Here is a 13,414-nt window from a genome sequence, read left to right as displayed (position 1 = left end):
GGTTTCGCTTTGCTGTTCGTCACCTCTTTGCCAAAGTGGTCAAAACAGGCAAATCTTTATTCTAGTGATGCAAAAGTTGATAAAGCTTATCCCAAATGCCCCACCCCAAGACCTTGTCTTCTAAGTAGGATGAACTTATTCTCTAATAAAATGAATTTCAAGAGACTTGAACTTTGCTCTCGTAATGCAATTCTATCATCTGAGTACCAACTTAACAATTAACATAAGAAGAAAGAACTTATCAATCTGACCAAAGATTTAACTGAAAGAAAGATGATGTGAGGGGGAGGAAAAGATCACAACAGGATTCTTTTCTCCCCTTCCATGATGGAAGAAGAAGCTTAAAGAAGAAGATTGTGATACTGATACCCCCAAAGAATGACATGTCCTGTACATGGTTATACTGTCAAATGGTTGCATTAATGGTTTGCTTCTCAAAGTCCTTGATGGTCCCGGCGAGACGCTTCATGTTGCCGTCGTAAACATACGGGATCTTCTCGAACCATGTCACGTTCCCCGGCGGTGGCATCGGAACAAATTCCCGACATGGTTCGCCTATTGTGTTGATGGAATTGTGGTAGTGGTAGTACCGGATCATGTCCTCTGTGTCGTGGGTGGTCTTGCCGATGACATTCTCCGACATGTGGACGCCGGTGGCATATGCATTCTTCGCTCGAATGGCGTATTTCCGGTCTCTCCTGATTCCGGTGATCGAGTTCCGGAAGACTAGCTTCTCGAATCCCCACTCCCTGAATGCCACAAAATGATAAAAATCCTACTTCTCTTCACAAATCAATCGATAACATGAAGTTTGGAGGACTCACTGGGAGTAGTTTTTACTTTGGTCGAGCACACAGAGCTTGCTCGACATGGGATTCTGTTCGATGGTGAACTGAGTGTAGTCGGAGAGGTTGTGCAGCACGGCTTCGAGCGGCCTTCCATCCGGCAGGTGAATGTACTCGTCCACGTCGAAGAAGAAGGTCCAATTGGCGGCGTGCCGGTACCGGTGCAAGCAATCGTTCACCACCAGGAACTGGTTGTAGTAGTAGCCGTCGTACTCCGCCTGCGCACGGATGTCCTGAATCGTCGCACGGCCGGCTGTCACCCACGGTTGCAGCACCGCACGCACCTCCGGGGAGACGCCACCGGCGTCGTGGAAGACGAAGTGGGAGCTGGGGCCGAAGAAGTGGGTGTGGTAGGCCATCCACTCCCTGATGCGGCTGGCGCTCAAGTTGCCGTAGAGGGAGGAGCCGCAGTAGAGGTACTCGTACTTGAACGGCGGCCGGAAGAAGGCCTCATCGTAGGAGCCCGGCGACTCCTCCAAAGCCACCAGCTTCTCGTACCGCCGGGACTTTGCGGAGTAGTAGGCGTGGAGGAGGAGCTTTCCGCCGGCGTTGTCGGAGTTGGGGTTGAAGGGGAAGGTGCAGTTGACGACGACGACGGTGTAGACGCGGCCGTAGCCCCAATCGGGGAGCATTTTGTATGCCTTCGCGCGGATGGGCTGCGGCGGGGAGGCGGCGGAGGCGTTCGCGTTGGGCACCCACTCGCATTTGAACCAGGGGGTGTCGTAGACATGGGTGGGCTTAGAGGCCAGGCCGACGACGGCGAAGGTGGTGGGACCGCCGCGGTAAGCGCCCATGAGGACGAAGAGGGCGGCGGCACTGCCGTACGCCTGGAAAATGCGCTTGTCGGGATCCCTCGGCGGAGCTCGCAGAGGCAGATCCAAAAGATTGGATTTTGGGGGCGGACCCGCGAAGGCGGTGGAGTTGGAAGAGGGATCGAGAGGCAAGGAGATCGCCGATTTGTGGAGGCGGGCGGTGGCCGCGGCGGCGGCCGGGAGAGGGCAGGCGACGGAGCGAGAGCTGAGCAGAGATTCGTAGGGATGCAGCTGCCACATGGCCATTACGAGGGTGAGGACGACGAGAACGGCGACGAAGGCCTTCACATCGAAGCAGGGGAGGAGAGTAACCTGCGGTGAAGCTCCGCCGTTTCCTGCTCCTCCATTTCCGTCCTTCCTGGCATTTGCTTTCATCGTTCGCTCTCCGGCTGCTGCGTCTGCTGCTTCTTCCTTCAGCAGTTTTACTGCCTAAAGCGGAAGTGCCTGTGACCCTGCGATATTTAATATATATATATATATATATATATATATATATATATATATATATATAATATGATATTAATTTTAATATATTTTTATTAAATGATAATAATTAGATGAAATAAAAAAATTATTAGTATAGAGAATATTGAGAATATTTTAACTTTTAGTAGGATATGAGTATGGGAATAGATATTTGAAGGGATATCCGATGTCCTAAAAGATGAAAATTGAAAATTTGATGGGAATGGAATGGGGATGAGGATAGAGATAAAAATAAATATAATAAACAGGAGTGGAGATGTAAAATATGAAATTTGATTCAAATTTTATCCATTTCATAGCTAGGAAAACCTTTGACAATGGACCACATTAAACCTCCTGAAAAGACAATTAATTTATGAAAACCAACAAGAAAAAACGCGGACCGTGGACGTGGAGGAAAAGCAATGGAATTTTTGGTCATGGCAGCTGTCGCAAGCTCATGTCCTCTGTTACTGCAAGTCGCGGCCTCCACCAATGAGTAAATTTTGCTGGGAGAGTTAGTTACCAGAGTTGATGGGAGTTCGTTAAGGAGGTGAGGATCGCAATCTCATCGTTGGTAGTTACCAGAATTCGTTAGAAAGGTACTGTTCGAAGATGAAAAACAAAATTGATCTACTTCCAGGATGGTCTTTCCATTAGAGAAAATTATGCAACGCAACTAGAAATTGATCCATGATAGGGTTTTCCTTTCTTTCTTTCTTCATTTCGTGGTGATGATGATAGTAATGATGATGTCGACAAAGATAGTGATGCCAAAATCATTTTGCCAATGGTGGTGGCCATTAACATCCCGAGTTGACTCCGATTCATTTCAAGATTAGTGTATGTTTCTTGAGAAAATGCACATTTTACATAAACTACTACCCCTCTTAATATATAATACAAATTATACATTCTAGAGGCAGAGTATGGATTTTTTTTTTTTATGTATATCATGACTAATCACAAAAAAAATTCCCCCCACCACTTAGTCAATTTGGTGGTCAGCATAAGTTGATCTCATGATTTACTTCCATTCATATCTCTACAAAAAATTATAATTTGGTGACAAATATTTGCGACAAAAAATATTCATTGCATATTTACGACAAAAAACAAAATTATCATAGTTTAGCAATAAATTTTGTGACAAAAATATTTTTTGTTGTAAATTACCAATAAAATATTATTCGTCACAAAATTCATTTTTGCGGCGAAAAATAGATTTGACACAAATTCTATGACTAATAATAGATTCGTCGCAAATTTTGCGACGAATTTATGATTCATCGCAAAAATTAAAATTTTATTTTATAAAAATAAACTTTCTGAAGCCAGTTGACGTATCTAGAGGGTTTGGAATGACATGAAATAAGTTCGTATGAGTTCTTATAAACCCATTGATCATAAAAATACCCTTCAAAATTAATTTGACCAACTATATTTTTCCTTAAATTGCTAAATAAATTACGTGCACGTAAAACTTAGTTAAATTTCTATAAGAAGTTGTTATTTAACATGTCACACTTATTTTGAAATATCTAAAGACGGTTGAGGTACCTAGAGGTCAGAATGAGATAAACCAATTCATATGGGTTCCTATAAATCTCTTGATCATATAGATGCTCTCAAATATTAATTTTAGCTAATATATTGAGATCATGGATTTTATGAAAGTGATTAATATTTTTCGAAAACATTTATGGTAAAAAAATCACCGGCTAGATAAAATTAATAGTTAAGGAAATTTATAAAATCAGAGGATTTAAAGGAAATCATAAGAACTGTTTCATGCCTGATCATATTTGAAAATCGTGGAGATGAAAAGCTGGGAATGTGGCTGCTACATTGACTGGATGTAGACCTCGCTCCGATATGCAAGCATGAGAAATGTCAGTGTCGGGCCAGAGAAGGGGTCCCCGATGTTGGCCCTTTGATGCTCAAGTCAATCACCGGTATGAAGAAGAAGATGGAACAACAGTAACACAAGCACAAAAAGTGAAGTATGCGTATCTCCGTCGATATACAAACTCCCTTTATATAATGTCCCGGTGGGTGACGTGTGTATTTTTTGAGGCATGACACATTCTCCCATTGATTGCGGACACACTCCCCAATTGGTTTTGGACACGTGGTCATAGGTACACATTCTCCAATTGGTCATGGGTGTTGGTGCAATCGACCTAGGTTTTGATGTGTGTGTCAAGAGTTTAAGTTAGGCTTTCATATGTGTTTGATATGTGTTTGAGTCTTGCAGGACTTGGTGAAACACATGAGGAATTTGGTGCGGCCAAGTGTGGGAAGCTCATCCAAGGGCTCGGATCCTTGAGTCGGTGAAGGATGGTGTGGTAGACATCCGAGGGACCGCCGGACGAGGAGCAATGGAGTGGAGCTGAGGGAAATGGACTTTAAGGCAACGTGAAGGATGACACGGAGAAGAGTCGCGGGCTCGGGTGCATATGAGGGACGAAGGCCGAGGAAGAAGACTTCAAAGGTGACTCCGAGGATGAGTGTGTGAGAATGTACTAGGACCAGTCGACTGGTCATGGGACCAGTCAACTGATCCTATTTCACAGAATGCATAGAATGATTCTGTGCTTGTCGACTACGGGGACCAGTCGACTGGTCATGGGACCAGTCGACTGGTACATAGCCATTGGCAGAAATTGGGTTTCTGCAGAGAGCCGTTGGCTGGCTCTAACGGCACATCAGTCGACTGGTGCTTGGACCAGTCGATTGGTGTCGGGGTTTGAGTTGATATCTTGATCAACTCTCTCCTCTTATTTAAGGGGAGCTTTGGGGCATGAAGAAGGTTACTCATGCACATTGAATAACTTCTAGTCTCTGCCCAAAGCTTCCAAAGTTCACTCTCTTCCTCCTAAACCTAAACTTCATCTTGTAAAGAGGGAGAGATTCTTTGTGAGAGGTTTGCTCCACAGAGAAGGAGAAGCTCTAGACGGAGATTTCCGGGGACTGATCCACTGAAGGATCAATGGCTCGTCCACCTCAAGGACACGTCGTGGGGTAGGAGCAAGCAATCTCCGAACCATGTTACATCGAGCTTGTTAGCGTTTGTATTTTTCCTTGATTGCTTTCATCGTTTTGTTTTAGTGTATTCCGTTGCGTACTAACCTTCTTGTAGAGAAGAAATCGATTTGGGGGTGACCTAGCTATCCAACCCCTCTTCAAACTGGCTACAGATCCTCCTTCAGTTGGTATCAGAGCAAGGTTGCCCTTCAACGGACTAATCATCGAGAAGAGCATTCATCAAAATGGCCGGCTCAAACATTCATCCACCCAAATTCGAAGGCGACTTCTCTTAGTGGAAGAAGAGAATGGAGATATTTTTCAATACCAATTTTGACATTATGCTAATCATAAGAAGTGGTTTTGAAGAGCCCAAGGATAAACACAATGAGACAATCGACATAATAAGATGGACCAAAAGGCAAAAATAAGAGCATCTAGCAAATTCCAAGGCAATCCATCATCTACTAAATGTTCATCCCTAACAAGAAGTAACAAGGGTTGGAATCTACTCAAGCGCCAAGGAGTTATGGGAAAAGCTAGTGGAGCTTCATGAAGGGACATCGGAAGCAAAATTGGCAAGAAGAGACCTCCTTCGAACTCAACTCAACAATATCAAGCTTGAGAAAGGAGAAAAGGTATCAATTTTACATTCTAGAATTAAGGAAATTATTAATGGACTAACAAGTGTAGGTGAGACACTTTCAAATCGAGACATGATGATGAAAGCCCTAAATGCTTTCCCAAGAACCACAACTTGGAGCTCCATTGTAGATTCATACTACATATGAAAGGATCTAGAGAAATCCTCTCTAGATGAACTCTTCTCAACAATGGAGCTCCATGAAACAAGAGTTGAAAGATTAGATGAAGAAGCTCATAGATCAAAAGGAGTAGCGCTTGTGCAAAAAAGGGAAAGGGTAAGAAGAAGAAGTCTTCATCCCCACCATCCTCCAATTCTGAAGAATCAAGCGCCTCAATGGATAGTGATCAAGAGGCGTATATGGTAAGAAAAATGAGAAGGGCATTTAAAAAGTTTTCTACTAACAAATCTCATGCTAGGAAAAGCTCAAGAAGCAAAAGTAGAACAAGGAGGGTAATTTGCTACAATTGCCAAGGAGAGGGACACATAAGAGATGATTGTCCTCTCTTAAAGAAGAAGGAAGGGAAGAAGAGGGAGGAGAAGAAGACAAAAGAAAAGGGGAAGAAGGCTCAAAACCTAAAAGTGACATGGGATGATCCTCCATCATCATCGGAAGAAGAAGAGCACCATGTAATCAATTTTGCTATAATGGGAATTGATGATATAGCCTCCACCTCATCCGAAAATGAAGAGGGAAAGAGCTCAAGTGAAGATGAAGAGGGGAGCTCAAGTGAAGAGGGAGGTCAAACTTCGAATTCGGACTTCTCGGTAAGTGAAGTACATAATCTTCCTCCCTATGTTTTAATTAAGTTATTAAAAGTACAAATGATGATTTGTTTAAGGCAAAAAGAAAGAACAAATCTTTGAAACATGATATTCGCATGCTTGAAGAAAAATTAGAATCCATGTGTTCTAAGAACAATGATATGCATGCTTCTTTAAATTCAAATGATTTATGTTTATTAGAAGAAAATAAGGTCTTAAGGGAAAAGGTAGAATACCTTACTGATGCCCTTAGAAAATTTGAAATTGGCTCTCTAAAACCCTAAATATGATTATTGGGAGCCAAAGGACAAGTTTTAAGAAAAATGGGTTAGGATACAATGAACCCAACAATGAAAAGACATATCATTGTCTACTTGCTAGGGGCAATCAAAAATCAAAACTATAGATAGAAAATGGATCCTCAAGGAATATTTAGTTAACCCAATTAGGAAGAATTTCTATTGGGTACCAAAGTCAATCCTTAAGGGTTAGAGGATTTTGGGTTAGTCAACCATTGAAATCATAATTCAAATCCTTAAAAAATGGTTGACTTGAGACCTTAATGGGGAGCACTTAGCCTTGATAGAGATTCATGATAAAAAGGGCTAAGTAGAGGTTACTTTTATCTCACAATAACTTGCATGATTTTCCAACCATAAATGTGAGATAATAGGATGATACTAATAATTCACTTATGCTTATGGCATTTTGATGAGTTATGTGATGTATCAATTTTTAGTGATCATAGGCCAACTATGGGGAAAGTAAATGTTTAATTAATGGACATCTTGCCCATAGATCATAGTTGGACATTTCAAATGTTTTGAAAACAATTCTATGTTTTATTTACTATGGTACAACTATATTGAAACATATGATTGCAAAACTAGGTTGTAAATTGATACATAATTACATGTTTTCAAGGTTTTTGAGATTTGGTCAATATTTCAAAATACTTTGACTTTTCATGAAAACATATTTTTCCTAGTTAAAGAATATCTCAAGAAATGTGTTGTCCAAATTTCAAGATTTCTTGAATTTTCTAGAATTTCTTATGAATTTTTGAAGTTGATAGAAAAAGGTTGAAATTCAGGTTCAGAGTGTACCAGTCGACTGTGTCAGGTACCAGTCGACTGGTACCAGCCTTCTAGGATTCTGATGGTATTTGAAATTAATTTTTTTTGTCAATATTTGATTGGAATTGATGTCATATAGTGTATGATTGCTTGGTACAATCTTTTTGATGGTGTCAAAGGGGGAGAAATGGGTAGGTTTAAGTTAGAAATCTATTTGTGTGCGAAACTTGAAAATTAAGGTTGAGAGCATATGTTAAGGGGGAGCTTGGGTTTGATGCTTCATGTTTACATATTGCTTGTAATTTTCAAACTTATTATTTGTTCCTAACTTAAACATATTGCCACACATCAAAAAGGGGGAGATTGTTGGTGCAATCGACCTAGGTTTTGATGTGTGTGTCAAGAGTTTAAGTTAGGCTTTCATATGTGTTTGATATGTGTTTGAATCTTGCAGGACTTGGTGAAACACATGAGGAACTTGGTGCGGCCAAGTGTGGGAAGCTCATTCAAGGGCTCGGATCCTTGAGTCAGTGAAGGATGGTGTGGAAGATATCCGAGGGACCGCTAGACGAGGAGCAATGGAGTGGAGCCGAGGGAAGTGAACTTTAAGGCAACGTGAAGGATGACACGGAGAAGAGCCGTGGGCTCGGGTGCATATGAGGGATGAAGGCCGAGGAAGAAGACTTCAAAGGCGATTCCGAGTATGAGTGTGTGAGAATGTACTGGGACCAGTCGACTGATCCTATTTCACAGAATGCACAGAATGATTCTATGCTTGTCGACTACGGGGACCAGTCGACTAGTCAGGACCAGTTGACTAGTACATAGCCATTGGCAGAAATTGGGTTTCTGCAGAGAGCCGTTGGCTGGCTCTAACGACACATCAGTCGACTGGTGCTTGGACCAGTCGACTGGTGTCGGGGTTTGAGTTGATATCTTGATCAACTCTCTTCTCTTATTTAAGGGGAGCTTTGGGGCATGAAGAAAGTTACTCATACATATTGAATAACTTCTAGTCTCTGCCCAAAGCTTCCAAAGTTCACTCTCTTCCTCCTAAACCTAAACTTCATCTTGTAAAGAGGGAGAGATTCTTTGTGAGAGGTTTGCTCTACAGAAAAGGAGAAGCTCTAGCCGGAGATTGCCGGGGACTGATCCACTGAAGGATCAAGGGCTCGTCCACCTCAAGGACACGTCATGGAGTAGGAGCAAGCAATCTCCGAACCACGTTACATCGAGCTTGTTAGCGTTTGTATTTTCCCTTGATTGCTTTCATTGTTTTGTTTTAGTGTATTCCACTACGTACTAACCTTCTTGTAGAGAAGAAATCAATTTGGGGGTGGGCTAGCTATCCAACCCCCCTTCAAGCCGGCCACCAATCCTCCTTCAGTGGGCACACCCTCCGATTTGTTCATTGTACAATCCGTCTGTAGACCATGCCACGTGTCGATGACGCCATCTCCCAAAAGTATATCCAAATACACGTCAACGTTCCCGCCTATTGGGTGAGCAAGATATTTGCTCGGCAGAGTACTCCTCTGCTCGGCTGAGTATTCCTCTGTTCGACTGCTCTTCCCTGCGACGACGAGTCTAAATAGTATGTTCACGCCCGAAATGGCAATCCCGTCATCTACACACATGGTGGGCCCCCTTTATCACCGCATTACAAGCTTTCCCCTCAAGTCTAGTCAAAGGAAGCGACAAATTCGACTAAATGGACAAGTAGCGTATCGTGTGACCTCCTCCGATTGGACACTATCTATGGCCTGCTAACTAGTCAGAGGCCCGACCGGTCATTCCTTTGTTGGGGATGTGTAACTGCCTCTCAGATGATACTTCATAAGTTTGGTGTTGGATCGGCCGTTTGGCTATACCATAATTGAATATCTGTGCCGATAGTAGTGGTTGACACCAATACTTAGTGCTTTCTTGGCTGGGTGTCCAACGACAAGGGATGATGCCATCTCAATTTCTAGAAGATCGTACAAATCTCTAGTCATTATGGCTGAGCACGCCACCCATGCCTTTTAATTAAGGCTTATTAATGCCTCGCTATAACCTGTCGACACGTGTCCTACTTTCTGCCGTTGCACGCTTGATGTGACAGGTGGATAACCGCTGGTGATGTGACAAGCACCTTTTCAAATGCTATGGTTGGATCTTCTCCTAGTTTTTCGCAACCCTTAATTAGACGGCTCAAGGTGATCAGCTGCAAGGTTTATAAAATTACTTCACTTTATCGTCGTCATCATTCCTTGCTTTTTCGTCTTCGAGCGGCGTCTACGACTTTTCTTTTCCTCTTCTTCTCCAGCAACCATTCTCAGTAAGCTCCTTCTTCTTTTCCTTCGTCGAATCCGTTCGTTACTTCTTCCCAATTTCCTTGCTTTCGATGGCTAGTTCCTCACAGCCTTCGGTGCCCGTCCCTGGACTCTGGTATACTTCCTTCGAGTCTAGGTTTGATGGGGACGACATAGAAAAGCTAAAATCCACATACCAATTCCCTCTTCTTATCAAGTTGCCTTTCCTTCTGCTTACGACTGGCCATACGAGCCGCCAGTCGAGGCGAGAGCATATATGTAGTGTGAGAGCATATATGTTAGTGAGATTATACTGACCTATACTTGATGGAAATCACTCTCCAGCAGAGGTGTAGTGTATTCCACTAGGTTTTTCCTTTTGGATCAACCCCTAGAATTACTTGATCTTGACCCCATTGTTTATTATACGTGGGGTGATACCAAATAATTAGTTGTGAAATTAACACTAGATGACTAGTAAATTTGAGGACTTGATTGTCTATTTTCTGCCCACATATTAATAGGATATACTGTAATGTAGGATACTGAGTATTCTAGTAGATACTTACTTGCTATATAGGCTCATGCCTATACATCAGTAAGATAATACCATAGGGTAGTGTTTTGAGTATCCTACTAGACCCTTAGTTAGTATATCCTGTCGACTATTGTCTCTTATTCGTGGTTGAGAGAGTTGTCAGTGATTATGATATATATGACTGCCCACGAGGCCATTTGTGGTAGTGAGTTCGTGTGTAGTCCATAACTAGATAACTACATATATACCCTATCTGCCCAAAAGACCATTCGTGGTAGCGAGTTCATCGACAAATAGTGACTATTTACTCATCCTGTCTGCCCACGAGATCATTCGTGGTAGCGAGTTCGCCTGCAGACAGTGACTACTTGTTTACCGTGACTGCCCACGAGACTATCTGTGGTAGAGCGTTCTCCTACAATCAGTGCTCATTATATACTTGTTGTATGTCGGTCATGTATTTGTTCATGCAAGTTGGGATGTACCGTATGTACTCCCGATTTATTGGACACACCTAGTTGGATAAGTTAGTAGATGAGTATATAGTTACTTATGCTCCATTAGTGGTTGATCATATTGACTCTTACTGTTATAGTAAGTACTTCACCTGAGATTGCATCCTTTGATCTCTTGATAGTAATTATTCATGTACTATTTTCTTCTACCCACTGAGTATTTTATATTCACTACCCGTTGTTTTCTTTGATCATCTAGGTGAGTAGATAGAGGACGTGTGTCGCTTAGAGGTTCTGGCTGCCAGTCCCACTCGAGTTGAATTTATATTGAGTTGCTTCGTTTTATTATTTCTATTGCTTATAGTAATAGTTCTTTCTATTCTAGATTTTTGGGTGTTTCACATGTACATGCATACATACACGCATTGTCATTTGTGACTTGGTGTTATTATTTTATATTGATATTTTATGTTGGCTTGAATTGATTTGATATCGATTATTTCATGGATTGTCACTAAGGGGTACCGTCTGATTTGGCGGACAAGTATACCCTCGGGACGTGACAAGTATCCTCCTCATTTCAATCGTCGAAGTACTTGCCAGTCACACCTTTGAGGTTAGATGCAATCCTTTAGGTCAACTCTATTATAGTCAGTGCACTTAGTAAATTTCTTGCTTTGCAAATTAAAGAGAGTTTAGCTCTTGACACAATATAGTTATGACATAGATCTATCTCAAGTAGTTCTCTCACCCAAGGATGACTTTTTGCATCAATGGTGTATCTAGAAACAAAGAAAACTGATGCAGCAACTAGAGATGGCAAGAATCTGAGGCATCCATAATCCAGCAAGCTCAATTGGAAAATGTCCTAGAACAAGGAACTAGATGATTATTACAGTCAACTAGTTGTGATTCAAAAGTATCAAAAGAAATGCAATGTAAATCAAATATTTGTATCCATAAATAACAATTATTAATAATAAAAATACACATCATACCTCAACAAATCAAAGAGTAACAAGGAGAAAGTTCAACATAATCTTAAGCATCAATGCGAACTTGTGGAGTACACAGTGTTTGAAGGAATGTATAATGAGTTAAAAATGTAAGCATTTTGAAGACATAATTTACCAAAGAAAATCTGAAACATAAAAATCCAAGGTACCTTTAGTAGAATGTTCTTCATCAGATACTGTCTTTCCAATCCTAGCCAAAGCCTCCTCTTCAAAGTGTTCTCTACCTTCCAGTAAAATACTTAGATACTTGTATATATTAGTTTGTATCATCAGCTTCATGTTTTCCAATTCATCTTGAGAAAACTTATCTCCATCCATAAACTTAGCTTGTTCAAATCATCGAGCCATTAAAAAGAAATTAAATGACCATAAATGATTTTAGGATTTCTCGAGAGTAGACTTTTCTAAGCCACTAGAGTGTTGGCAATAGCAGAATCAATGCAAAAGTAATCAAGCAGAAGTTAGAAAAACATGGAGCAAATTAAATAAGCTACAACTTTTTTTGCACTTAAAATATTGAAAGGATTAATTCCTAAAATATATGTTGCTTCATTAAGATTTACATGCTTATCAACGTTAAAAAAACATTTATATTCTTACAAGAGTAGCTGCTTAAATGAAAGACATTCATATTTCTGAACATTCCATATACTCTTCAGATGGATGCATGATTAGAGTTGAACACAACAATTTTATTGAAATTTGTTGATTTAGAAATTATACAAAAGGCTAATTAGGTTATATTGAGTTAGAATTATTATTAATCTTGCGAAAGATCAATTTATGCAGAGGTACCTAGAACATACTGTTGGTGCAACCTTAAGTCAAGGTTGACCTGATTGACTTGACTCGAGTTGACCTGACTCGAGTTGTATTTTGATGTTTGATGAGAATAGAAAAGCTCTATTCTGATGTTTGACGAGAGTAGAAAAGTTGTATTATGATGTTTGACAGAATACAAACTTGGGAGATTGTGGGTGTAATCTTTGGTCAAGGTTGACCTGGTTGACCCGAGGTGAGTCGACCTGATTCGGAAAGTCCTGGTGAGTGAAGCCAGGCAAGGGAAAGTCCTGGGAGTGGCAGTTGGAAAGTCCTGGTGAGTGAAGCCAGGCAGTTGGAAAGTCTTGGTGAGTGAAGCCAGGCAAGGGAAATCCAGATAGGTCAAGGTTGACCAGACATCTGGTGAAAAGTCCAAGTATGGAGACTTGGCACGGGAAAAGTCCAAGTATGGAGACTTGGCACGGACAAGTCCAAGCAGGGAGCTTGGCACGGGAAAAGTCCAAGTATGGAGACTTGGCACGGGAGAAGTCCAAGTATGGAAGCTTGGCATGGGAAGTCGGAGAGGGCTCGGGAGCTCGTTCTCTGGACTGGATGTGGAAGTCGAAGAGGGCTCGGTAGCTCGTTCTCCAGACTAGGTCAGAGAGGGCTCGGTAGCTCGTTCTCTGGACCGGACGTGGAAGTCGGAGAGGGCTCGGTAG

General features: G+C 41.6%; 1 protein-coding gene across 2 annotated transcripts; it reads right to left on the bottom strand.

The window, feature by feature from the left end:
• Nucleotides 1–238: 238 nt before the first annotated feature.
• LOC122029590 (galactan beta-1,4-galactosyltransferase GALS1-like) lies at nucleotides 239–2,110 on the bottom strand. 2 transcript variants are annotated; one of them, XM_042588648.1, is made up of 3 exons: nucleotides 1,970–2,110; nucleotides 825–1,888; nucleotides 239–749 (listed from the first exon to the last, which is right to left on the bottom strand). In XM_042588648.1, exons 1-3 carry the CDS (start codon nucleotides 2,030–2,032, stop codon nucleotides 407–409), a joined length of 1,470 nt encoding a protein of 489 aa, XP_042444582.1. In that variant the 5' UTR covers nucleotides 2,033–2,110; the 3' UTR covers nucleotides 239–406. The 2 variants fall into 2 exon arrangements, with proteins under 2 accessions (XP_042444582.1, XP_042444581.1); XM_042588647.1 differs by having other exon boundaries at nucleotides 825–2,110.
• Between the last annotated feature and the right edge of the window lie 11,304 nt (nucleotides 2,111–13,414).

Source organism: Zingiber officinale, chromosome 10B (assembly GCF_018446385.1).
Source record: "Zingiber officinale cultivar Zhangliang chromosome 10B, Zo_v1.1, whole genome shotgun sequence".
In the NCBI taxonomy this organism is placed as follows: Eukaryota; Viridiplantae; Streptophyta; class Magnoliopsida; order Zingiberales; family Zingiberaceae; genus Zingiber; species Zingiber officinale.
The sequence above is the reverse complement of the archived record's forward strand: the minus strand, read 5'-3'. Positions and strand labels throughout refer to the sequence as shown.

Bases quoted from the DNA above. Each gene is read 5' to 3' on its own strand.
- LOC122029590 (XM_042588647.1), bottom strand. From the start codon at position 2,032: ATGAAAGCAAATGCCAGGAAGGACGGAAATGGAGGAGCAGGAAACGGC. The intron at 750-824 runs GTGAGTCCTCCA...TGTGGCATTCAG, and splicing joins CAAAGTAAAAACTACTCCCA to GGAGTGGGGATTCGAGAAGC.